The sequence below is a fragment of the Amphibalanus amphitrite genome, unplaced genomic scaffold, assembly GCF_019059575.1.
Source record: "Amphibalanus amphitrite isolate SeventyFive unplaced genomic scaffold, NRLGWU_Aamphi_draft 000498F_arrow, whole genome shotgun sequence".
Taxonomy (NCBI): domain Eukaryota; kingdom Metazoa; phylum Arthropoda; class Thecostraca; order Balanomorpha; family Balanidae; genus Amphibalanus; species Amphibalanus amphitrite.
The window spans coordinates 182,214-209,927 of NW_024881992.1; the positions used below are offsets into that span (position 1 = coordinate 182,214).

At 56.2% G+C, this 27,714-nt stretch overlaps 1 protein-coding gene across 10 annotated transcripts in view; it reads right to left on the reverse strand.

The window, feature by feature from the left end:
- LOC122392727 (tropomodulin-like) overlaps window positions 1–27,714 on the reverse strand; it is a 38,299-nt gene that overhangs the window by 4,719 nt on the left and 5,866 nt on the right. For 6 of the 10 annotated variants that reach the window (XM_043387952.1, XM_043387950.1, XM_043387954.1 and 3 more), the window contains exons 2-8: window positions 20,682–20,810; window positions 9,880–10,047; window positions 8,495–8,618; window positions 6,318–6,538; window positions 2,419–2,573; window positions 1,916–2,012; window positions 1,445–1,592 (exon numbers count right to left, since the gene is read on the reverse strand). In XM_043387952.1, the coding sequence (XP_043243887.1) occupies window positions 1,445–1,592; window positions 1,916–2,012; window positions 2,419–2,573; window positions 6,318–6,538; window positions 8,495–8,618; window positions 9,880–10,047; window positions 20,682–20,810 (1,042 nt within the window). Of the gene's footprint in view, window positions 1–1,444; window positions 1,593–1,915; window positions 2,013–2,418; window positions 2,574–6,317; window positions 6,539–8,494; window positions 8,619–9,879; window positions 10,048–20,681; window positions 20,811–23,494; window positions 24,015–25,674; window positions 25,828–27,714 lie in introns of those variants that run through there. The other 4 variants (XM_043387945.1, XM_043387949.1, XM_043387946.1 and 1 more) reach the window with 2 other exon arrangements.

The window sequence follows — 27,714 nt, forward strand, 5'->3', positions numbered from 1 at the left end:
CGACAAACACACTCGCGCTACACTACCGTCGGCGACCGCTCCCTCCTCACACCCTCATGCGGCGAGCACGGTACCGGACCAGTCAGGAACACACGCGAGCACACCACCGGGGGGCGGACACACCGGCACCGCGACTACTGACGGGGGAGCGCGCCAGGCGGGACGTTAGCCGGTGCACGGAGGACGGCGGGGACAGCCAAATAGCGGGCGGCGCCGGCCGGCAGTCGGACCAGCGAGCGCCACCAACCGTCAGTGGTCGCCCGCCGGCCCCGGCACCGGCTCGGGTTCGGGCTCCTCCATTTCGGGAAGCTCGGGCAGCGCGGCCACATCGTCGTCGGAGGATTCGCCGGCGCCGGCGGCCGCCGCGCCGCCGCCCGGCAGCGCCATCGACGCCGGCAGCTTGATGGAAAAGCTACAGGACATGCCGTCGGCCTGCCGCTGGACGCGCACTGCGGAGAGACGGCGCCTGCTCACGGGCCGGCCGCTGCGGGGCCGAGGACGGGGCGCCGGCCGAGGCCCGGAGAGGACTACGGACCACTTCTCTCACACCCACCCCCTCACACAGCTTCCCTCAGTTACAGAACACCTGGACAGCACACAGGTTGGACCGGACGACTGCTGATACAGGTCAACTCAGCTACAAGACTAAAATGAACCCACGATAACTAAATACTAGCAATGTTCGGTCTAGACACCACCGATGACTATCTCGACAGCTCATATACAATATCAACTCATCAAAAACAGCAGGGCTTATAACTTCTGTGCTTCAACCCATGAAACACAACAGGGTATATACATTGCACACCAGCTTGGACATTCAGCAATATGCCAGATGGTAACTACACATCCCTAAATCATTACGTCATCCCACACCACACACTGCTCCGAGAAACACCACTGGACTTCAGCCGACACCCATTTCACAACACCAAAAACAGCGCAGCCTCCAGCCGACGGCAGCCCCAGACCTGGAAACGGGTCATCGTGCAGCTATATACACTACCCCGCCCTGCGCGGGTTTCTGCGGTCTTCTGGTCACGGCACACGGCACACAGCGCACACCAGGGTTCAACGGGCTACAGGTGACGGCGGTGCGCGCGCAGCAGCAACTAAACCACGGGCTGGGTCGGGGCACGGAGCGAGGCTGGAACGCACCTTACCTGAACAATGAGTCTGTGGGGCAGTAGCTATATTGAAAGCTTACAAATTATTTTACAATAATTTTAGAGCATTAATTTGTACAGTGAGTGAAAGACTAGTTACGTCCGTACGCAACATTTTATTGATGTTAAAATACTCACGTAAATCAAAAGGCAAATCACAAAAAGTTGCTTTATGGAATGCACCGGTGTTGAGGCACTGTTAGGTCACTTCGAGCCGATTCGGCCTATTTGTCAGCCTGTCCAATGTCCACCGTCGGCGGGACGGGGCGGTAACTTACACCTGTCGCGGTTCTTCTGTAGCTGCGCCGAGACGCGCGCCCGGGCGTCGTTGAACTCAAAGTGCAGACCCATCTGCAGGATGGTGGGGTTGTCCTCCACGTACTTGGTGATCTCCATCTCGATCTTATTACCCAGCACCTGAGATCGCTGCAAACCAAGTGGGAAGGATGTCACTCTCCATGCCGCCTGATTTACAGTTGTGCTGTTACAAAAATACAATGTACACACCCGACAATATGCAAAAGCCCGCTATCACCATTTGTTCGCAATGGTGTTATTTTGATATTCCAAAAATAATGTGCGTCAAGGTAGTATAAAACTCACACTTCACAGTTTGAAAATGTTTCAGCTTTAGACGCTATGCAAAGGCCCTTGAACTGGCAGTAAAACTCTGTCTCGAACCCTTTTAAACAAACACACCGGTGGCATGGTTTCGCTCGGCAACTGAGCTCGACTGTAAAATGACTGACCTGGTTGGCAGCTCGGAAGGCCTCAACAGTTTTATTCTTGAGCAACGCCTTTACTAGCCGCGCAATCATAGCAGGACTGATGAAGTTGGACTCGATACTGAGAACGCAGGGCACATCATGTCAGTAATATACTGCAATCAGCGACAAAATCCTATCTCCACATCTGTCAACAAATCCAAAATCATCCAGCTACCGCTGGATTACAGATTAATAAAGATAACACAGCGCACGCTCGACAAGCTATGAAATATTCCCACCGAAAACATACGAACACCTAAGGCGCTCAGATGGTTCTAAGCACAGAAACGGCGGAACCCCTTCAATTAAGGGGGGGGGCGCACTGCCGACTTTTGGTCCCATTCTTTCCATGCAACGCCTATAGGGCTAATGTTAAAATGCCAAAATCAAAGGGGGGCACGGTGCCCCGGTGCCCTCCCCGTTCCGCCGCCTATGTCTAAGCACCATGATGTATCCCGTGCCCCATGCCGGCCTCTCGCGCGCACCTGATCTCCTTGATGGTATTGTTTTTCTCGATGAGCGCCACCAGGTGCTCCCCGTGCCGGTCACTCAGGCCCGTGTTGGACATGTAGAGGTTCTCCAGACGGGTGTTGGACGCAGCCGCGTCGCACAGCCGCTCAATCTGCTCATCAGACATGTTCTGTGGATACAGAGAGGGGGAGACGGTGGGTCAGACCACGGAGAGAGGGAGAGAGAAAGAGAAAGAGAGAGGGAGAGAGAGAAAGAGAGGGGGGAGTGGGAGATTTCGACAGGTTGGGATAATGTTCATCGATCAATGAAACTGATCAGTCTCAGTACCTACTGGTGGTCAATGGTCATAATGATAGATCTACCCTTCCACAATGCGTAAGACGCGCCAGAAAACTCTACCCAGACCATATCCAGTCAACATCCGTTAATATCCAGTCTCTCTGTACCAGCAGGCGCTCCGTTCACCCACTGCCAGCCAGCGGGCGCGGCGCGCCGGTAAACTTGGCCACCCCACGGCGGCCGCTGCAGGGAGAGGGGGCGGGGGAGGGGAGAGCCGGGAGGGGCGCCTGGCCCGCGGCCAGTCCTGCCGGTCGGCCCCCGGGCAGCCTTATTTGGCCGAGAGGGAGCGGCCCCGCCGAACGGCAGCATAGTGCCCCGGCATATATTGAGCTACCGTCCGGAATACAGGTGACTACGGCAGCTCGCGCGACTCACAGGTGTACCGATCGGTCAGAACGAGTGGTACGGGGCACAGCTGAAACGTCACGGCTGTGTATGACAGGTAGTGATCGATAACTCCCGGCTTTTAATCATCCCGCTAGGAACGATTCGCGGCCATCGTTTCGAAACATATGTATTATGTATTGCAGATGAGCATAGCCTGAATGACTCCGTTTATCGCCGGAGAGCTAAGCAAGTTCAAGTGTGGCAGGGTCAGGGGCTGGGGACAATGAAAGAAGGGGTAAAAGTCAACAATTAGACACCACCAGCTGGTGGAAGTAATTGTCTTAGATATGCATAAAGATTAAAGGTCGATCGCAGATTTAGATGGGCTAAAATAAACCGTCTTCGAGATCGTTCCCCACCGAGAGTCCGACATAAGTCCGTATATTATGTTCCATCATACTGCCCGAAATGTTGTCAGCGCGGTGGCCCAGCCATGTTGTGATCTGCGCTGGTTCTGTTCTCACCAGGCATGTACCAGTCATGTCTCTGTCGGGGCTGCATCAAAGACTACAAAGACCTCACTACCGGCTGCCATCCCTCTGCCCCTAACCCTCCCCCTCATCACAGTTCCAGGACCCACCCTGTCCACTGTCCGCTGCTGGTCCGACCATCACTGAACCATTAGTCGGCGGGTCCACGGGCCGGGCGGCGGCGGAGCGCTATATTTGCCGACCGACCCGACCCGGACGCTGCCAGCCGACCGGCCGGGTCGGACCACCTGAGGCCATAAGTCAAGGCTGCCAGCGCTGAATCCGCCCCAGGCCGTACTGCGACCTCAGGGACACCTTCTGACCGTCCTGCGCCGCACGCAGTGTCACGCACCTTGGCAGGGCTGACTGCTGGTGAGGTCGGCTGGGTCAGAGCTCGCGGCCAATCCAGCGCGGACGGCGCAGTTCATCTCGTCTGGTCCAGGGTCAACACAATCACTCAGCGGGACGACTTCACGGCTGAGACAGCGGGGTCGTTCCCGGCACCTCGCCAGACGTCGCCGCCAACACCGAGAGGTGCTGGAGTCGCGCGGCGTCACCCGGCGTCATCTGACTTCACCCGGAGTCACCTGACATGACTTGGATTCACCTGACGGCGCCTGACTTCCCCTGGTTCAACATGGCTTCACCTGGCGCCATCTCACGTCGTCTGGCTCAATGGGCGACACCTAGCGTCACCGGACTTCACTTAGCGTTAGGTGACACCTCGCATTGCTTGGTTTCACCCGGCGTCCCCAGGAGTCAGCTGAGCTCATCTAGCTTCACCTGAGGTCACCTGAGGTCACGTCCTGAGGTCACGTCCTGAGGTCACCTGGCGTCACCTTCTGACGTTGTGTCGCCGGCGCTGCTTGTGTTGGCAGCTCGGTCTGCCCTCTCACAGCGGGGTGATTTAGTCGTTCGTCGCCCGCTCCATCTTATGACAGCGCCTCTCCGAGAGCCTCTACGCGGCACCAAGGTCGCGGCGCACGAATGACGACCGGCGACTGCCAGGGTCACTGGGCGACCTTGTGACCTCGGTCAGGGTCACTCGCTGAACCTGTGACCTCGGGCAGGGTCACTCGGTGACCCCATGACCCTGGACGGGGTCAGTTGAGGCGCACCTCAGGCCCACTACCATCTTTGGTCGCGTGCAGGAGCCGGGGTGACGCTGAGCCCAGGGCTGAGCCAACCGGGGGTTAATAACCTCTGTTCTGAACATGCCGGTATCATCTCTCAGCATACGACGCACACGCGTCAGACAGTGCCAAAAGAAACAGATGACTATACTGTGGGAACTTATGTAAAACAACTGACTTCAAATGAATCCAGTGCAGTCTAACCAAAACCAACATCAAACCGTTGATAGAAAGAACTGTACCTTACATAACGTCTCCGCCATCAGCAGGCAGCAGAAGAATACTGAGCTCTACATATTACAATATTTATAATGGCACAGCCATTATGAGTGGGCAGCACGCGTTTTTCAGCAGAGCTTCACAGGGTCGCTGCGCCTTGACCCGTGACCGCCAGAGGGTCGCAGAGCACCCGTCAGAGACTGTCCAGTGTCTGTGGGCTGGGCCACACTGGGCCGGGGCCTGGGCCAGGGCCACGGATGCAGCGCTGACTACGCACTGGAGGTGCACCGCCGCCAAAATAGCGCCCACCGCGTGTGTGGGCGGCCGTTTCATGGAAACTACCGCGGTAAAAATAGCGTCCGGCGGCCTCCACATGCAGGGTAAACACCACCAGCTCCGTGGCGGAAGGCCGGACAGGCCTGAGGTAACTCTGAAGGGAGTGCCAGACTTGCTCCACGGTCCGGAAGAGTTGTGAGGGGAGTACCAAAGCCGCTCCGGCGTTAGAGATAACTCACAGGGGGGGGGGGGGGGGTGCCAGGCCGGCCTAGGGTTAGTGCGAGCTCAGAGTTAGTTGCTAACTCTGCAGCCCGAGGGTCCGAAAGCGGTAGAGTTTATCGCCAGACCACTACCAGGGTCTGTAGAACAGCTAGCCGACGTGGGTGGGGTGCCAGGTCGGGTCGCTGGAGCCAACTGAGGCCACTGCCAGGGTGTAGGAGGAAGATACTGCGCAAGACGGTGCCAAGATGGAAGTTTGTGTGAGCTATGAAGGCGTTAATACTTTAGTACCGCCCGATAATACACATGACCTCATTGATGAGTGTTTGGACAAACATTTTACACGTCGTCGGTTTTCCCAGTCGACGACGGATTCGATCACCACCCAAAGCACATAAATTCCACCATCCGACTCTGAAGCACGTGCTGACTAAGCCCACTTTCTTTGTTTCACCTTTTTGCGTCAGTGTTTGAAAGACTCCAATGCGTTCACAGAAAGAGGCCATTCGGAAAGTCAATACGGTCGGGGCAGGAAGCCAACTAACAGATCCGAGCTCGGCTCACACGCGCCAAACACGTGCTCAATGTTACCTCGATCGTTAGCTCGGGAACAGCTGCAAACAAAAGGCTTTAGCAGCAGTCGACACTGACTGTTTCCATCCGACTCAGCGATCCAAGTGCGGCCACTAAGGGCAGGACAGGGGCCATAAAATACTGAAACCACAAACGTGAGACTCATACATAAACATAGGACTCCCACACACAACCATGAAACTTAAACCTCCCAAAATCCTTATATAGTACCGAATCTCTCAAATTGTAGACAACACTCAGCTCTCCGACCCCGGCCCGACCCAAACCGCGTCGTACCTTGATATTGTTGAGGTTGAGCATCTGCAGGTCAGGGTCGTCCTGGCGCAGCCGCTCGATGGACTGCTCCGGGTCGGTCATGTTGGGCGGCTCGGGCGCCATCGGCTTGGGCCGGGTGGCGCGCGTGATGCCCGCCCAGCCGACGTCCGATTCGATCCGCTTTCCGAGCAGCGAGGCGTGGTACTGGTCCTGGTTCATCATCGAGTGGAAGCCCAGGATCGCTGTCGAAAGGGGGAGGGGGGAAACGTCAGACAGCTGGGGGAGATAAGATCGAGGGAGAGAAGAGAAGAGAGAGAGAGAGAGAGAGAGAGAGAGAGAGAGAGAGAGAGAGAGAGAGAGAGAGAGAGAGAGAGAGAGAGAGAGAGAGAGAGAGAGAGAGAGAGAGAGAGAGAGAGAGAGACGAGCGCATATCAGATAGAGAAAGATGGGATTCTTCACGCATAATATCGCGATTGAATACACCTGATTTAATAGAAAAAGCACGGCAAATAGTCTGTTGAATAGACAGCCTGTTGTCCTACAAATTGGAACAGCTTTGCATCATTGTGCGCAGAGCTCTGACAAAATGAAGTGGACATTGAATCACGACGAGCTGAGCCAATCATCCGGTGCCCTGTCACCGGACGCTACTCTCGGAATTCCCGGAGCCAATCGATGGACATTGGACATGACCTTCACGCAGTGCATACAAATGTTCTCGGTGCCACGATCAGGGCCTGCGGGTAGTGACATCTGCACTGTCACTGAAATATGACCAGCTGCAAGCTAAGATTCACTTTGGCAAGTGAGCAAGCGAAGCCAAGGCTAACAACCCATTTCGCTGAAGTCTACCTTGAAGCAAATTGGACGAAACTGAGCTCGTTTTCACTTTTCGTAGCATCTGGAACCCGTGAAATGGAACTGCTATTTGGCTCCAGGGAATACCTCAAAACTACAAATCGGCCTCTTGTTCTCTCGGTACAGGCTGTGCGAATCCTTTCCATCCCTAGCCAAACCGACATTCAACCCTGTCTCTGGCTCTCGACTGTCAGCACCCTTACAGTTGCTCGGGCCATCGTCCCAGTTCCCGCCGCGCCGGACACCCGTGGACCGACCACGATCAACCCTATCAGTCCGCGGAGGATCCTATGTCTGTCACGTCCCCGATAACGTGTGCCGGTCTTGTCGGACAAGGTAGAATTTCCACCAACCATGCTTATACGGTGGCAGCCGGCCAGCAGATGGCGGAAACGGCAACACGGACCAGAGCTTGGAATGTTATGTAATACCGCATCGCCCTCTGAATTTTCCGCGGGATTAAAAATACCGGCTAGCTCGAGGTCGTAAACCTAAAAAGGGAATGCCATCAAAGAAGCAGTAAAATGGAATAGACTTTGAATACTTCTGCATATATCGCAGAAGTCAGATTTCATTCAATAATGCTGAGAGGATCAGCAATATAGATACTTGCCCTTACCAATGAACGTCCACAAAACGAACGGGAACAATAAAACTCAGCCAGAAAAAGCAGCAATCCATACGGTACAACCCTCTGACAGCAAAACCTTCAGTCACCCTCCACTGCCATCCCCACACCTTCCAGTCACGTGAACCTCCCCCTCCCCATCCCTGAACCCCAGCAACAACGCACACGCGTCCAGCGACTAAAACAGCCGACAGCCAACGCACGCCGCACTGTCTGGATAGCCGCCAAGCACGCACCAGTGTGTGTAGTCGACACGTGACGTGCGTTAGGGGTCCGGCTCTCAGGGCTCCGGCCACACAGCAAAACCAGAAAACAAAGTCGTTCGGGGTACTCTGGGCCCGTGAGGCGCCAATGTTCTGTGTGCTGTTCAAGGTTGGAGGAGGCTGTGTCTGAAGCCACTGACGCATCGGCAGTTGTAAGCTGGCTCAAGTGCCAGCTTCGAAGACAGACGCCAGTATGGATGCCTTACATCTGCAATACATTTTTCCAATGCGAGGCGTATTGGACACGCCGACTCCGTCAGGATGCCTGATGGCGCTTCAGTAGTGTGACGTGTCGCCAAATGATGAACTAACCGCACACGACGTCAGGCTTTATCATTAAACCACAACACCAGTTCTCAGGTCAGTATCCATCCATGTAATACCACATTAGCGTCTGTACTCTCCACCCCTCCACGGTGATTGAGTGTTAGCCGGCCGGCGACTCTCACCTGCCAGGTCGACCAGTTCGTTTTCGTTGGCCTCGCCCAGGGCCGATTCGTACTCGTCACCGAGGTCGAGGGCGATCTCCTCCTCCAGACGCTGCTCGGCCAGCGGCGGTGGCGGCGGGATCCACTGAGGGTGGACAGAGAGGGGGCGGGTCAGATGGGTTAGAGAGGGGCGGTGGGTCAGACGATGGTAGAGCGTGTCAAGCAGGTTAAACGAGTAAGAGGCGAGCAGCGGAGGGTCACACGAGTTACAAGAGGCGGCGCAGAGGGTCAGACGGGCAGGAAGGGGCTGGTCAGACGGGTTAGAAGAGGCGGTACGGTGGGTAAGGCGGGCCAGAGGCGGCAAGTCAGATGGGTTAGACCGGCGCCATCAGAAGTTTGGCCGGAAAGGGGCAATGCGCAGCAACATGACAAAGTTCCATCAACACAAGAGCACCGGCGAAACATGAAACACCAGACGCGCAATTCGTTTAAACCTTGAGGGAACACAGCCGATACTTTGATAAAGCAAACCACCAAGCTGTGGTCGGCCACGCGAAGATCCGTCAGCGCAACGTCAAACGGACGGTCCGGCATCACATTGCAACGCTGCGTCACAATGGCAGCACATCATCACAATGGCATTACGGCGTCACACTAACATTGCGTCGTCTAGCCAGTCTCCCATGACAACAGCCATCAGCGGGACTTTCGGCCGGGCCGATATTAACATACAAAGGCGGCGGCAGAACTGTGACACCGTCTGTCAACTAACACTCGTACGCCGCCGTAGCTAACAGAGCGTGCAGCGAGCGAGGGAGAGTGGTGGTGCAGAGACGGTGGTCTGGGTCACCGGTTCGAATAGACCGTCTTATGGAGGTTACCGGTGGGGTGGGATGAGGAGAGGAGATGAAGGAGAGGAGATGGGAGAGGAGAGGAGAGGAGAGGAGAGGAGAGGAGAGGAGAGGAGAGGAGAGGAGAGGAGAGGAGAGGAGAGGAGAGGAGAGGAGAGGAGAGGAGATGGGAGGAGAGGAGATGAAGGAGAGGAGATGGGAGGAGAGGAGAGGAGAGGAGAGGAGAGGAGATGGGAGGAGAGGAGAGGATAGGAGAGGAGAGATGGGGATATGGAAGGAGGAAAAAGAAATGGAAGGAAAAAAGGATGTCGCAAGGAATAGAAGTAGAGAGCAGGGAAGGGTCAGGTCAGGTCAGATGGGGTAGCATCTCACCTTTTTGCCTCTGACCACGCCCTGCTGGAAAGGGGACTGTCTCAGGTTATTTCAGGCCAGTTCAGGTCAGGTCAGGTCAGACGGTAGCTCACCTTTTTGCCTCTCACCACGCCCTGTTGGTACGGCACCATCTCGGGTCGGGTCAGTTCAGGTCAGGTCATGTCAGGCGGGTTGGTATCTCACCTTTTTGCCTCTGACCACGCCCTGCTGGTAGGGCACCATCTCAGGCCGGTCGGGCTCGTTCAGCGCCTGCTGCTGAATGTGTTCAATAAGCCGCTTCCTATTCAGCGGGCCGGTGGGGTCCTTCTCACAGCGGTACGAGGTCCGCTGGCTGGGCGGCATCAGGTCATCCTGTGGGGTAAGAGGTCACGTCAGGTCATTCCAGAAGGGTTACATCAGGTCATTACGGGGGTGGGAGGTCAAGTCAGGTCATCCCAATAGTGGGAGGGTCACGTCAGGTCATTTGAAGGAGGGGGAGGGGCGCAAGGTACTGGAGAGTATTTGAGGCACGGCAACCGGACAACGCCGATGACCCTCACCGCGTAACGATGAAGGAAAGTGGCCTATGGTCCTTGAAAAAGATCAAGAATCATGCTTAGCCTGACCATCATATGCGTGTTTTCTAGATGTTGTTCATAAGAAGTTTGGCAAAACGTTTTTTTTTTTTAAGTGACGCATGAGTCATCCGCCGAAACCCACTCATACCGTCGTGATGACATAGGTATCTCGTTGACCCTTGCCATTAGCCCTCACCCCTCCCCCGTCCCCACCGCCCGCATCCCTGCTCCCACCCCACCCGCTCGGTCGGTCCGATCCCATACGACACGTCATCTCCTTGTCTCTGCGTCTCCTGTCCCAGTGTCTCACTCCCAACATTCCCGGTATTATCACCGCGTGTGGGGCACTCCGCGAGTGGCGAACGGTAGCCACAGCAGACGGTCGACGGACGCGGTAACGGAGGCCGGTAAATAGCGGCGGTTAGAAGAATGGAGTCGGTGCCGCAACACTCGACCACCACAGAAACCGCAGAGGACAGCGAGAGGCGAACGCGGCCGCCGGCGGGGCTCTCGTAACATTGCCAGAGGGTGAGTGTCACGGCGGACGGCTCAACAGATTGATAGCGAGAGCTGTGTGTGTGGTAGGGCCCTGATAAACGACAAATGCGCTTCCCCCAAAGGTTTCCTGACTTACAAGATTAATTTCTTAATAATTTTATTAGATTTTATCATTTGCGTCCCGCCCAATCATCCTGGGGAGTGGGGGATGATGATGATGAATTGGGGGGTTTGGGCGCCCGCGCTACAGTGGTCATCGGCGCCATTCTGGGGAAGACCAGCGTTCCCCGTGTCTCTGAGCACCCTCTGATCAAGTACCGTCCCCCTTACTGACCAACTGACCAGTCTCCGCTGAGTCAGCCACGGGTCGACTTTTGTCTGTACCCGGGAGCGCCGGACCCGTGTGGGTAGGTCACTGAGTCATCAGTCGACTGAGGAGCCGCCGCCGGTCCCCGGGGCGGTCACGGTCGGACGGCAGCTGTCACCGAGTGCCGCTCACGGTCGGTAACGGGCCCGGCGCAGCGGGGAGGTAATGAACCGTATACGGCCTGTTCATCGGCCGAGACCGACCGTGAGAACAGCGGTATACGACAGCCGACCGAGCGACGGAACACTGCGTTGGACAAAACAGAGGGCCACAATGACCAGGCACAAACTTCTCAATATACCAGAACATCATAAGGGACAACAAAGAAACTAAACAAATAAGTTGAGCTGCAAAAAAAAAACTAGAGCTTTTGACTCGGGCATTACATAATACATAACGCCACTTTTTCGGTGTGGTCCGTTGATCAAAAACTCTTTCTATCGTAATAGTCTGATAACAATATCTTCAGATCAAAGCTGTATGTAGTATCTAGTTCTACACTCAACGACCCTGAGCCATGCGCAGCAGCGTCAGCGGAAGCCTACCGCCAGCGCCGGTGCCTCCGTCACCGCCTTTACAAACTTCAGCCCCACTGCCCACAAGCCGCCATATCGCCGTCCGGACCGGCCACCGCCCGACCGTATCGCAGATCCGACCTCTGCCAGTTCCGGCGGCGGCCGTAAAGCCGTCACAGCCATCGACAGGTCCCGCCCGATAAGGGAGACCCACCGGCAGGCGCGGCCGCACAGAGCAAGTTCTGCGTGCGGCCGGGTGCGCCGGGAGCCCGCCCCGCCCGGGCCGCTCCAGCAGCCGTTACAGCTGAGAGAGCGGACACACTGCCAGAAACAACGGCACGGCTAAATATAATGCCCGCAGCCGGCGGTGGTGCCGAGGTGAAGGTCAGCCATCTCTCGGCTGTAGGGACGGGCCCGGTTCAAAGGCGTCGTTAGTGAGGCGCTCGTCTCTGCCGGCCGCCAGCAGCGCCGAGCCGACTGACACTAGGTACACACGGGGGCAGTTAGGTCAGTGACCGGTGCCGAACGCAGCCGCAGCCGCCCCCACCCGCCAGCCGCACTAAATGCGGTCACACGGCGGCAACCAGTTTTTGTGGTCTGATTGGGAAGAGCCACGACCAGTTGGTAGTGAAGCAGCAGTGCAGGGGGTCATCTATCACCTAGGCTGTCTCCGTGTGTCTGACCATCAGCTCCGTCTTAGACTAGCTCTTCTAGCTCCATCTAGCTATTAATTTCACCCGTGGCAGGTAGAGTACGCGATTTACTCCACTGACACGGAATGACGATTCCGAGTTCCGCCCATGTGCTGACGTTACCACTCACAAAAGTCATCCGTGCGCGGTGTCAACAGTTGACATCATCAGCTCATGACAAAGTGCGAATAACTGTTCTTTTATTTGCCTCCTGCCCTTCCGTTAGTTTCGTTACAAACTCAAGAAATGTCATAATTTCTTTTCTAAACCGTAACCAGAGAAGTGAGAACGAGGATATAAACGATGAAAAGCTGTTAGAAATAAGATAAAAACGATTCCAAATCCTGAACATTCCACCCGTCAGGGAAGCAACCTTTCCGCTAGATGAGCAGGAATGACTGGGTGGACGAAACTCAACCAATGCAAGACCGATATTGCAAAAAAAAAAACATAATCGCCAAACACGACAAAATAATTCATAACTAGGCGAGATGCAGAGCACACCACAGCCACACATCATTCAACTCATGGCGGCGACGCGGCTATGGAAGGTTAGGACCCTGCCCGGGCGCCACTGAACGTGACCGGAGCAAAGGGAGACGGGGGTCGGAGACAGATAAATCACCCCGCCGACAGACGCGGAGCAGACCCTGACTAGGGGTGGTGCGAAGGGGAGTGTAGGAACGGGCGCGCCGCTGGCAGCAGAGCCGAGAGGCGCGAACGGCAGTCGTCGACTGCGACGGACGGCGAGTGGAGCAGAGAGTGGGCGAGAAGTGAGCTAAGGAATCCGTGTGGAGTGCCAACGGCTACGAGGATTATCCGATCACGCACTCCTTAACGCCGACATGGCCGCCGGCGAGTGGAGCGGAGAGCGAGCGAGAAGGGAGCCAGGGAAGCTGTGGGGAGTACCAACGGCTACAAGGATTCTATGGTCAGGCACACTAACGCCGGCACGGCAGGTGAGGCGTATCGAGCACGGCTCGGGGGTACGTACAGCGGAGTGCGGTTCCTTGGCGGCGACACCACGAGGATGGTTGCCCGGCGACTGACGCGGCGCCACCATGAGGATGGTTCCCAGGCGACTGACGCGCATCTATTCAGAGGCATACTAAGCGCACACACAATCGTAAAGGAAACCGGGGAGCCTGGTAGGCACGCTTTGAAGGGTCGTGCAACGCGGCACCCCAACCTGCGACGCGATACACACAAAACACCTGGTTCCGGCCACCCTACAACTCATGCACACACATCAGGTCCGCCGCCGACCCCTCGGCTACTCTGCAACTGCAATGCGTCCGACGCCCCGGCTACTCCGCACTGCACATACATCAAGCCCGCTGCCGACGCCTCGGCTACTCTGCAACTCACGCACATAAATACTCATGCACATGCATCAGGTCCGCCGCCGACGCCTCGGCACGCACATACATCAGGTCCGCCGCCGACGCCTCGGCACGCACATGCATCAGGTCCGCCGCCGACGCCTCGGCACGCACATGCATCAGGTCCGCCGCCGACGCCTCGGCACGCACATGCATCAGGTCCGCCGCCGACGCCTCGGCTACTCTGCAGTAGAGATGTCCTCGGATACAACTTTTCGGTATACCGATACCATACTGATACCAACTCGGTACTTGCTATTTGATTCCTAATGTGTTCGGTATTTTGTTGGTATAATGCACCCTAGGTTGGTACTTGGTTTTGTATCGGTATTCCGATTTTCCGTAGTCGACGTCCTACTCTGCACCGCACATACATCAGGTCCGCCGCCGACGCCTCGGCACCCACATGCATCAGGTCCGCCGCCGACGCCTCGGCTACTCTGCAGTAGAGATGTCCTCGGATACAACTTTTCGGTATACCGATACCATACTGATACCAACTCGGTACTTGCTATTTGATTCCTAATGTGTTCGGTATTTTGTTGGTATAATGCACCCTAGGTTGGTACTTGGTTTGGTATCGGTATTCCGATTTTTCCGTAGTCGACGTCCTACTCTGCACCGCACATACATCAGGTCCGCCGCCGACGCCTCGGCACCCACATGCATCAGGTCCGCCGCCGACGCCTCGGCTACTCTGCAGTAGAGATGTCCTCGGATACAACTTTTCGGTATACCGATACCATACTGATACCAACTCGGTACTTGGTATTTGATTCCTAATGTGTTCGGTAATTTGTTGGTATAATGCACCCTAGGTTGGTACTTGGTTTGGTATCGGTATTCCGATTTTCCGTAGTTGACATCACTACTCTGCACTGCACATACACCAGGTCCGCCACCGACGCCTCGGCTACTCTGCAACCCACGCACACACATCAGGTTCGCCGACAACGCCCCGGCCACTCTGCAAATCACGCACATACATCAGGTCCGCCGCCGACGCCTCGGCTACTCTGCAAATCACGCACATACATCAGGTCCGCCGCCGACGCCTCGGCTACTCTGCAACTCATGCACTTGCATCAGGTCCGCCGCCGACGCCTCGGCTCCTCTGCTACTCATGCACACACATCAGGCTCGCCGTCGTATAGCCTCAGCCACCCCATAAACTCTGCACCGGCATGGGTCGAGAATATGGTATGGCAGGCATGGCACGCGCCACACCAACTTAAAAGATGGTATGGCAATGCCATACCAACTTTTTCAGGGTAAAAGCTACGAAATTTAAGGTTTTCAGTTTGATAAGAATAAAACACGATAGTATTGTTTCAAGCAACTGGCGCCATACCAACTTTGAAAACAATTCTCCACCCATGTTCGCACGTACATGAGGTCCGCCGCCGACGCCTCGGCTACTCTGCAACTCACACACATGCATGAGGTCCGCCCCCGACGCCTCGGTTACTCCGCAACGGCACATACATCAGGTCCGCCGCCGACGCCTCGGCTTCTCTGCAACTGCACATGCATCAGGTCCGCCGCCGACGCCTCGGCTACTCTGCAACGGCACATACATCAGGCCCGCCGCCGACGCCTCGGCTACTCTGCAACTCACGCACACGCATCAGGTCCGCCACTGACGCCTCGGCTACGCTGCAACCCTTGCACGTAAGTACATCAGGACCGCCGCCGACGCCTCAGCTACTCTGCAACTCATGCACATACATCGGGCCCGCCGCCGACGCCTGGGCTGCACTGTAACCCCTGCACACATCGGGTCCGCCACCGGCGCCTCGGCTAATCTGCAACCCATGCACACGCATCAGGCCCGCCGCCGACGCCTCGGCTACTCTGCAATTTACAGGGCCAGGTGCGCCGCCGTCACCTCGGCCCTCTGCAACACGGTAGGCACTTAGCTTACTAAAGCGCATTTTAGTGACATCAGAGCCTGAGTCGATCGCCGGCGACCTGGTCACTCGTGGAGATGTTCACCGCCGTACCGTACAACACGGAACGCAGACCATTTAGTCACGCCGGCGATTCGATTGGAGTCTGGCAGGCGTAGTTCAGACACGCTATTGTCATCGCATATAACATCTTGCTAAGCGTGACACGAAACCTGCCTGGGAGCCGCTTCAATAGCGAGATAAAGCAGCACTTGTTGACGAGGCAACGTGGGGGGTTGGTTAGATGTGTGCATGTGGGTACACGTGTGTGCATGTGTATGTATGTGTATGCTGACCCAACTGATCGTCTGTTTTATATTAACGACTCCAGGGTACAGGAAAGCCTCAATTACGGGGATGTGCCCTATGACGTGAATACATACGTACGTACATACATACATACATACATACATACATACATACATACATACATACATACATACGTAGATACATATACAACAGGTTCGCCGCCGACGCCTCGGCTGCTCTGCAACTCGACATTCTTTTTTTTTTTTTCTTCGCCGGGACTGGAAAACAGCATCTCTTTTTTTTTGCCTCAGAGACCAGCTTTAGGATAATGCCCCTTGTCAAAACAGACCACGCATTTCGAGAAGCGCTTCCGAACGCAACTTGATGGACATACGCTGCCGCAGAAACACATCTCAGCCAGTCACCTTGGAGGCTCGGTTTAGCACTCAAGGAGTCTCTTTGTAAAAAGGTCTCAAGTATTTTCTAAGTGGCCGCCTCCGTATTTCTGCATCGACATACGCATACATCCGGTCCGGCGCCGACGCCTCGGCTACTCTGTTTACACTACACACCTGGTCCGCTGCCGACGCCTCGGCTACTCTGTCTTCACTACACACCTGGTCCGCTGCCGACGCCTCGGCCACTCTGTCTTCACTACACACCTGGTCCGCTGCCGACGCCTCGGCCACTTTGCGCTTAACACACACGCACACACACACACACACGCACCCCCCCCCCCCCCCCCCACACACACACACATACACACCCGGTCTGCGTCATGCATCGGCTGCTCTGCAACTCGACAGGCATCTAGCTATCGACAGACTATGAACTTCGTTCGTCCAATGTCTGAAACACTGGGCTCAGCGGTGGCAGACGAGACCGAACGAACAATCCGCACACACTGAGAAAACAGTTTCTCCATTTTTGGTCTCAGAGATCAGTTTCGGGCTAATGTCCCCGATTCAAAACAGATCACACATTTTGAGAATATTTTCTGAGCAACGCCATTGATCGCAGAAACAGAGCTCAGTCGGTACCTATTTTCGGTGTCAAGCTTTTAAAAAATTAGTCTCACTATGAAACCAGTTTCTAGTCCGAACCCCAGTTTCGGTATCGCTTGAATCCAGTATTCGGGTACATGAGCCCTTAGGAAGCCTTACTGAAACCGTTTAAAATCAGACACATTTGAGGCTGGTCTCAGCGCTCAATTGAGTCTTTATTCAAACTGCTCTCAAAGTGCATTCTGAGTGCAGGAATCGAGCAAGCACAGACAAAATGCATGCAAGATCATGCCCGGACACAACTACACCGACTACGCCGCTGCCTGCCGGCTCCCCAATCTCGAGACTCCGAGTAAGCGTCGCGACACTGCAATCTGCGGCAAGCTGGCAGCCGACACTTTCGCGAACCCTGCCCACCCACGGTAACCCGTGCGAGCAGCTGCCAAATGTGAGTCCCCACATGCGCTGGCATGCAAGTCGTCATCCCGCAGGCCAGAACGGAGCGGCAGAAAAGTCATCGGCGCCCGTGCTCACAGGCCTCATGAACAGCACGTGATTCTTAGGTACCTGGGTAGGTGCGTTTAAAGTACGCTAACAATGCACCGTTCCTATTTTCCGTGAGGCACTGTGCTTTGCGTGCGGTGCCATCACAGCACCGGAATCCATGCACAACCTTTTCTACCAGTCATTCACGGCCACATGGCCATACAAACCTCATTTATGTATGTGCGGTCGTATGAGCACGTAAACCGGGTCCGCCGCCGACGCCGCGGCTAAGTTGCGCGCAACATAGGTCTACGGGACCGCTGCCGACGACTAGATAATCTGCAGCACGATATCAAAGGCGAAACCAGGCCACTGATCCCAGATTCGCGGCATTCCATTTTAGCCAGCACCGATGACGTCGGTTTAGGCGCCGGGAAGCGTGCCGGGCTAAACTTCGCAACCCCGAGGCCGTGAACACGGGGGTCCAAGACCGACACGGGGACAAAACCATCGGATCGGACCCCCCCCCCCCCCCTGACCGCAGTGCGTCCAGGCATGGCTTCACACACACCGGAATAGCAACGAACGAAATAGGCTGGGCCGCCGGGAACCACAGTCGCCCCTCCCCCCCCCCCCCCGGTGTATTTGGCGTTTTTTAGGGGCCGTCCTACCCTACAAACGAGCCGACGCGAGTGGTTTCGGCCGCTGACAGCCAACTGAGGCGAACGCTTGGTGATAGTGGCGCGGGCAACGGGGGCCTAATCAACTCATAGCGGCGACGCGGCTATGGAAGGTTAGGACCCTGCCCGGGCGCCACTGAACGTGACCGGAGCAAAGGGAGACGGGGGTCGGAGACAGATAAATCACCCCGCCGACAGACGCGGAGCAGACCCTGACTAGGGGTGGTGCGAAGGGGAGTGTAGGAACGGGCGCGCCGCTGGCAGCAGAGCCGAGAGGCGCGAACGGCAGTCGTCGACTGCGACGGACGGCGAGTGGAGCAGAGAGTGGGCGAGAAGTTTCCCACCCACCCTCACCTATTTAATAGATGCGACTTCGAGATTCGTCAAACCTGCATATCCTTAATCCCGACCATATACCTCGTCGTTATCACTCCGTCGGTGCGTTTTTTAGGGGCCGTCCTACCCTACAAACGAGCCGACGCGAGTGGTTTCGGCCGCTGACAGCCAACTGAGGCGAACGCTTGGTGATAGTGGCGCGGGCAACGGGGGCCTAATTACCTTTACCGACTAACCAGCACAAAAACTCGATTCGATCCCTCAGATATGTTCCCGATGATCCAAGCGTCAGGGTCGTCAGAACTCAGAGAAAGGCCAAATGTTCCAGAGTCACTCTGCCACCGCAACATCCCGTAACGACGAGATTGAGAGCAGCTTCAGAGACCACCACAGCCCAATTCGCCACCGGTGCGGTGAGCTCAGGCCGCCAAAAGCCGTAGAGGCGCCGGCATTTCGCGCTAAGTGACAGCATCGCTCTACAGAGAGTCGCTCACTTCAGAAGATCACAGAGCGATTAGCACCTATAAGACGCGGTTCTTGCACAATGCACAAGAGGCTAGCCGCTAATACTTTCAAGTGATGGCATTGCCTTTCACCTAGAGGTCATGACAAATCGACCAGTGAGCACAAACTGAAAATAATTTTGGTAAAATTCAATGGGCAAAACAAGGATGATGTTACGCCTATTGAATGGATCTGAATGAGGCAATGACTGATGAACCAACTGCAAAGTGGGAGCACAAACGCATGTGTTTAAGTCCGCGCATTCAGCGCATATCCGCGCATTCAGCGCATATCAACATGTATAGGGTAGTACAAGGTCTTTGCAGTTTCGTTGCAGCTGTTGTTAGTTGTAACCCGTGCTGATAGCCGAACGAGTATCAGCGGATCAGCTGCCACTATCAGTCCCTCAACGACCGATAGCACACCAACCCGAATAAGAAACAAAACCATGTGAGGTCATGCTCGGGCTCTAGAGTAATCGTTGCCCAGTGGCTTTAGACTCTCAACGGGGCCACATCCTCGACAGACATCGATTTGGCACAGTTTCTATCGATAACGGCGAAACAGCGACTGTAGCAACACCGGATCATTAGCAACGCAATCTCCGCAAAAGAAGCGCAGTGATCAATTTAAATGCGCCACACTTTGCAGTTGATCACGGCATTTAGCTTTAATAGCCTTCGCGTTTACTATCATCACTCGATATTTGCATCATTTAAGCACTATTTTCAAAACGTTGTGACAAAATCGATAGAATAACAAACCCTAGCAATACGTTGCTGCCTCTTGACCAAAGTCATTGTCCAGTAACAGTTCTCCATCATGCATCCCTCTAACTAATCCCACCCAGTTCCAACGATTAGCCTTCCTCGTCCAGACCTCATGTCTCAATCTCCCCCTCCCCCCCCAGGTGTCGGAAGTACCCCCCCCCCCTCTGTGATTACAGAGCACCCGGTCAGTGCCCCGGGGTGCGACCAAATGACCTGGCTGGCCGGCCGCCAGTGTGGTCCGTCGCTTCCGTCGCGGCCTGACGTGACACCGACCGCAGACGACATGTGCCGACAATCCCCTCCCCTGCGTGGGCAGACAGACGCCCCGCCCCCCGCCCGGTCTGATTCTCAGGAGGTGGCCCCCATCCCGCCAAAGTAATCTTGATCCCGCCCGGACCCCCATCATCTGACGGTGTTCCCGTGAGCGCCGGACGCCCAGACAGACAGACAGACGGTGGTCTGTTTGAGCAAGGGTATTTGAGGAGGCCGGGGCGGTGTCGTCTAATCGTGAGATAGCCGATTGCGGCGACCTTTGGTGGTGACATAATAAAACAGTACCAATGATATCGGGGTGCAAAGTTCAATAGTAGACAGACAATAGTTGACGCGTCGGGCAGAGGGTTTCACGATGGAATAAAGTTGGACGTTGAAAGCACATGTAAATAAAATGCATCTCAAACGCAGGATTCCTCATACACCCTTGTAGCAACAGAATAACCTACTGATTTAAGGTAAAAATGAGAGCAGCTCCCTTCTCTACAAGCTACTGAGCGACATCCTAATCTCACCAAAAATCCAGTGTAACCCTCTCCATGCCTAAGTAATTACCCAAACTCTCAAGTTTCCCATTATTTCCCAAACTCTCGATTACCCCATCATCGCCCAGCTTCCATTTCCCCATCATTACCCAAACTCCCTTTTTTCCCCGTCATCACCCACTATCCCTCCATTCCCCCACCATCAACCCTCCTCCCTCCATCCCCCGTCATTACTCACGTCCGGATCGACGTCCCTGGTAAGGATGTCCACCTCCTCCGGTGTGAGCTGGTCCAACAGCTCGTCCAGGTCCATGTTCTCATACTCGCTCAGGTCCTTCCCGTACAACTTCTTATTGGCGTTCATGTCCTGTAGCCGAGAGAGTGACGTCAGCGAGTGTGACCTCATCCAGGGAACGGGTGACGTCATACAGGGCGAGTGGGATACGGACAGGGTTCAATCAAATGGCCTGCATTCGCAGCATAGTCTGGTCACCAGCATCAAAGCAAAACCGCTGCGGTCGAGGAAATCGTACGAGGATATTTTCTGAGGAAATGCGAACAGGTGGCCACAAAGGCTGCGCGTGTGGGTCGCAGGAATGCTGGTAGGATCGGTTGGATCTGATTACCGCCAGTACAATAGACGCCGGGCGGAGGAGGGGGGGGGGGGGAAGTTGGGTCAGCAGCAGACTGACTGGACCAGCCACACAAAGGAGAGTACTTGAGAGCTTAATGGTAAATTTGACACAGCAAGGAGCTTAGGAACAGGGTTCTGTTCTCAAACATCTAACGTCAGCTGAATAATACAACTCACCACACTGACAAGATAATGCCACGATGGGCTCTGGTCGGTGGGAAACCACGGATGAATGACTAAATGACCGGTAATCAGTGACATGGCTTGACGACAGTGATCAGTTACAAGCATGACAGTTGGTCAGTTGCAAACATGACAGTGGTTACAAGCATATCAGTCGTCAGCGTTAGTCCTTCACTGCAACGACACAAATCACGGCGGGGTGTGCGGTTGGACAGCTCATTCAGATGCACGGGAGAATCGTTATAGCTAAAGCTGGGTTCAGGTCAGTAGTTGCGAGCGAAACGCACAAGCTTTATAGTCTGGGCCCCGTAACGCTACTCAGTGGCAGCTCCGGGAGCTCTGAAAGAATATTTGTCGTACCCAGCGACACAACTTAGGCAGTTGTCACAAAAAAGAGCCCTTGCTGATCATTTGCTGGCTGATCATTCGCGCAGCAGTCATATGTAGACAATGAGCCACAAAACGACTTACTTACTATGTGTGCTGGCAAAACAACGCACTGATTTGGTTCGGAAGCACATTGGGAAGTCGACGTGATATACCGTGTTTCACGAATTAGCCGAAGCCTCGCGATGTACCACCTTATAGGTAAGACGGTAGTACCAAGACATCAGACAGTTTCCATGACTGGATAGTGGATACATTATCAGAAAATAGCTGCTCGTGGTCGTAAATGGGGCATGGCGATCGATCCCGCGGACCAGTTTTAGACTCAGTATACTCAATCGTACGCTAACAAGGAAAGTGGCCCACTGCCTTTCCGAGGCGCATCCGAACTGCGAGCTATGCCCGTTTAATTAGGTAAGTCTGACCGCAAAATGTAAATGCATGATGTGAGCTGAATCGCGTAATAATTTGCACCATGACTTATGTTTACCTGGAGGAACTGTTTATTTTGAAGAAGACGATGACAGGCGTAACGACCAATTAGCCCAGAACGCAAACAATTTTGCAAATCAAAATAAAGCACAGCCCCCAGTGTTTGAGCAGCATGGGCTTTCCCAAACTCGATTGGCGTGTCGAGTAACCCCGCGGGCAACATCATATCCATCAAAATTTCGGCCCAATGACTGTTCCTGAGTTTCCCAGACTGGCTCCTGCCGCTGTTAGGCGAAAGGCGGCCGTTATTAGGCGAGCGGTGAGCGGTGGCCAGACGACGACGGTGGTCCAGCGGCGCCGGCCAACTGGCGCACAACGGTAAACAATCCACCGCCGCCGCCGGGGCACCGGAACCGCCGCCGCCGCCCAGTGGGTTAGTGGCGAGGTCAGAGAAGCAGCGCGCCGCAAACGCGCCCTCAAACACGGTACGCAGTGCACACATACAAACAGACGGACATATAAACGGAGAGCAGACGGCGCGGCCGGTCCAGGTCAGGTCAGTTAGAGCGGGAGCGGGGACGGTCAAACGTGGCACATGACAGTGAGTGTGAAGAGAGGGATGAAACAGAGACAGACAGAGGCAGACAGATAAAAGATCAGAGCGCCACAGATAGCGACAAAGCACGAGACAAAAGGCAAGAAAGCAAGACATTCATAAAAAGAACGGCAGTTGCGGCCACAGCTTAAAAATGGTGGTTTTAGGAGAACGATACGAAGAGAGTGTGTGGAAAAACAGCATACAATGTACGATAAACACGAGGACATCAATGTAAGAGAAGAAAATGTGTTTTGCTTTAGTAAGAAGTGAGTAGTCAAGAGTGTAGTGCAAAAGTTGTAGACAGTTGAAAAAAATGAATCCACAAATGGAGCCACAAAAATTGGCCCCAGTCGCCTGAAAAAAAAATGTTGACGAATACGAGCGAAGAGTGAGCGATAAAAACTGCGAGGCGGAAAACGAAGAACAGCGCTGGTAATTAGACAAGTGAATGGCAGAACAGCTCTTCTGGCCAAACACCATTGATGAGTAACACACAGATGCAACGTTAGAACGGATCGCGAAGAGTCAAACGAGAAACAGTGTTGAAAGACAATAGAGAAGGACAAAGAGAGCCACTCGAGTCAGTCAAAGAGTCTGGCTGAACCGGTAAAATGTCCGACGGCACGCAACATCCGGCGAGCACACCCGGTGATCAGCCAGCCCGCCCGGCGCCGGCGACCCGTGCTGTGAGGACGGCGGGTACACCGCTGTCCCCCAGCACAGACCGCCGCCCGCCGGCTGGTCCTGCCGCCCACCAGGCGCACTCTGCCCAGGTTAGCATCACCACTGCACGCCGCGATACACCACCCGCGTTCACCTCAGTCCAGACGGCGTCACTGTGCTTGGGCCGGTAGGTGGTCTTGCGCAGTGTGCGTGTGATGGTGGTGAGCGTCTCGTACTCGTCGCCCTCGGAGTCGGTCTCAGTGCCGTGCTCCTCACGCGTTTCCACCTTCTGCTCGACGCTGGCGTCATAGTCCTCCGGGTTGTCCGGATGTTCGGTCACCAGCCGCGGCTCCGGCTCCGGCTCCGGGTCGGCGCTCAGCCGCTCCTCTGTCGCCGCCTCCATCGCGTGTGTGTCTGTGTCTGTCTGTCTGTCTGTCTGCCTGTTTGACTATCGCCGGCACGGCGGTGGATGGTGAACCCTCAGCAGCTCGGCGCTCGCACTCTCCCGTCTGTTTTTTTTTTCGTTGAGTTTGTCTATTGCGTTGTACTTGCTGTTGGCCGTAGCACACTGCTCACTTCTGCTATCCACCAGTCCTCCCGTCGGTCGCTCCTTCCGTAGACAGCACTCCGTCTCTCGGTCTGACGTCGCGCCGTCTCCAGGCTCCGCTCTCTCACTGTGCGCGCACGGGACCGGTCAGCTGCACGCGGCGGGGCACACTGACTGGACGGCACCGGCCTGGAGCGGCGCTGGCACCCGCCGCGCCGATACCGACGCCCAATCGTCGGCTCCGACGGCAGCGGGTGCCAGACGGGAGCCGGGTCGGCGCTGGCACCGGCCGCGAGCGGCACGGGGTGTGAGACGGCGCGGCTGGTGCGCCGTGTACGCCCGACAGGCGGTCATTCAGCACGGCCGGCACCGGCTGGCAACCAACCGGTCCTGGCCACGGTCAGATGGGGTGGTAGATTGGAAACAATGTCATTATACACGCTGGAAAACACCCATCCCCCTCTACACACAAGAGTATTACAAAATCCCAAGTGCGCAGCACACTGCAAACAGTGCGGCCGGAACCGCCCACAAATAGACCGACAGGTCACCAGAGAGGCCAGTGGAAACAAACGCCGCCTGAAACAACCAACAAATCCGCTACCACAACACCGTACTGCTACCGCCCAAACACTCGCCCGACGGTATTACCCGAACGGAGGGACCCTCAGACACCTGACACAAACCTGACAGACGCCACCCATCAGACACCTGACAGGTACGCATGACACAGACCAGACAGACGCCATAAGACACCTGAAACAAACCCTCGGACATCTGACACAAACCCTCAGACACGCGACAGACATGATCAGACAATCGACAGCCACTCTCGAACACTATCCAACACCTGACACACACCTTCCAGCTTCCTACAAGACAAAACCCACCTCCTACCCCTGACATGTATGTACAGTACAGTACACTATACAGCCACCAGTACCACACCAAGCACCTGCCTCGTGTGGACCGATTCAGCATGTAACCAGCCTGGAAAACACCTCCCCATAAATAATGGATCACCCTCAGTCGCTGCCGCTACCGCCGGCGGCACTGCCACGCGCCCTTACCCCACCTGATGCCAGCTCAAACGACGCCGCGCTGTCCCATCCACAACCTTCCGGCTGAGTTACGTCACCAGTATGCCATATTTGGTCATCTGCCTTCACACGGGTATCCGTCGGGACATAGGCGTACAACCGTCGAGCGGGTACGTCAGGATGGATCGGTGGCGCGCTGTTACTAACCGACCGCCGCCGGCCCAGCGATCGGTCAGCGTCGGCTGGTCGGTGGGCGTGGCACGTGACGACAACACCCCGCTGGGTGGGCCACCAAAACAGGCAGTCGGTGATACGGGGAGGTTCAAAAAGTCAACGGTACGATACAGGATAGCGTAGCTTGAAAAACCTAGACACCGCGATCATGATGCTGTGATAGACCAGTAATGGAGTAATCGTATTGAGGCATGATTAGCTCAGCACGATGGGTGGTAGGAACGGGCGACTCAACGCACTGAGCGCAGCGGAAAGGGACGGGGACCCAGTACCCACACATTGGACCACCCACTGACGTGGGCGTGGCTGCACAGTCGCGTGGGCGTGGCTAGCGGACATAGTAGCCGTGGAGCGTGACGACGCACTCTGATGAACAGGATAGCAGTCACCGACACCGCGCGCGCCCTGGCGTGCGCACGGCATGACGGCACGCCACGCCGGGGGCTCGGGTCACCGGCACACTGCACGCACACTGCACACGGGCACCGTGCCGTACCGGCAGCGCCTACATACCCGCTTCGGCGTGGCGCCGGCCTCCGAGCTGGTAGCCATGGCTGCGACACGCGCTCCTCAGCGCTCGTTCCGGCACTCGCTGGTCGGCACTGGCGGCTCGGCGGACTCTCGATCGGAGACTGGCGGCCCTCCGCCGCTGCACGGTCCACACCGGACGCCCGGTCGCCGCCGCCGCCGCTGCTGCTGCACCCACACACACTGGCCGCCGTAAGCACCGCACCGCCGGCTGAGCGCCGCCGGAGAAAGTGCCGGTCAATAGTGGCGGGGGTCACCGTGCTGCCGACTCGCCGGCGCCGGCCCGTCGGTCCCCTCAATCAATAGCGACCCCGCGCCGGTCCGGCAGCCGGGCACACCCCTAAACAGGTGTCTGACGGTAGTAAGGAGCGCTGCCGTGCACGAGCGTCTCAGTCGACCCGCCGGGGTTGCTCTCGGCTCCTTGTCTGCCGGCGGCCAATGTAGGTCAGTGGTCGCGGGCCCGGCGGCCGCTCGGTAAGGCCCGAGCAGTACCGAGCCGCGGCCAAGGTCGCCGAGAGCGGCACCCGGCGGGTCGCCTTCTGCAGCTCCGGCCCCGCGGCCTGACCTCGGGATGAAGAGGGAGCGGATGTGACCCGTGCAGCGGAGCAGATGTGACCTGCGCAGCGGAGCGTCTCACCCCTCAACTAAGCGCCCGAGAAGCGACCGATAGATCAGACAAAACCAAAGCTGTGCGAGTAAAACGAATCAAACGGAGGCAACAAAGAGAGTCATACGACCAAATATGAGTTTCCGACCATAGGCACAGGATATTGGAATCTGGATATCAGTGCCGCGATCGCCGACCGCCGGCGCACGACGGCCTTGGACTGGCCTGCAGCGGCGGGCACACGACCGGCCGCAAACAGCACTCTCGACGCCGCAAAACAGTCAGAAAAACGGCGGCGCCGGGGCGCGCGCGCACAACAGCCAGGGAAGGGTGAAGGACGCTGAGTGCCGCGGTACGGGCTGTGAGAGGGCTGTGGTCGCCGCCGCGCTGTGTGAGAGGGCCGCAATCCCACTGCAGCCACCGCTGGCAACGCTGCCCTGCGGCATGTCACCTTCAGCTCGTGCTGGAGACGCTGACAGGTCGGCCGGCGGCACCGGCGGCCGTCACGCAGCGCGGTGACGTACGTCAGATGACGTCATCGGACGGTGCTGACGTCAGTGGACCAGAACTGCCCCTGGAGCGCGGCCCGGCCATGTCCGGTGGCGGACTCACGCACAGCGGCCGCCGGAAGGCGAGAGAGACGGTTGAGTAGAGTAAAATACACTCTGACGTGCGGTAAAAGCCAAAACTCATCTCAAAGTCATCAGAACGAAGACCTTAACAGTGAATTTTATGGACTATGACAGCACCGTTCCGTGCTTCTATCCTCAGGATACTGAAATCCTTCTCCTCCACGCCGCAACCCCCCTCCGGGCTGGACAGGCAACTTTATCCCATGCGGGCTGCTCCCTTGGAGCGGCACCGCTGCTCCTGAGGGAGCGCACCCCGTAGCCGGGTGCAGTGAGTGCCTTGGGGCTGGGTGGCCTGTCCTCTGGACGGGCTCAGCCCCGGCGACTCACTAGGGTGCCTGCTCAGACCAATGTCTCCCCCTAATTCCTATCATCCTTCCGGCTCTGCAATGGTCTTGTCAGACCGAAAGGACCTAACCCAACAAAACAAACAAAACAAGACTATGACAGTTTCTCAATCATCTCCTTCATCCAAGATTACTAACGTCTCCGAAGTCCTCACACCAGCTACTGGGTGTCACGCCCATAAAAGAAAACACATACAGGCATACAGGGAGCTCTACAGTGACGGGAAAAGCCAGTCACGGCGGGAGACGGAGGAGCGTTTACCGGCGCCACGCCACCACCACCGTACGACAGGGCCACTGAGTGGGGACGGTCCCTCGACGAGGCGACGCTGGATCAACAAACAAAGCTCGTACGGGTCACCGGGAGAGGGCGGGGAGAGCGGGGAAGGAAGACAAGAGGTCACCGGAGGACAAGTCCGCGTTGTCACGATCGGTGGGAGAG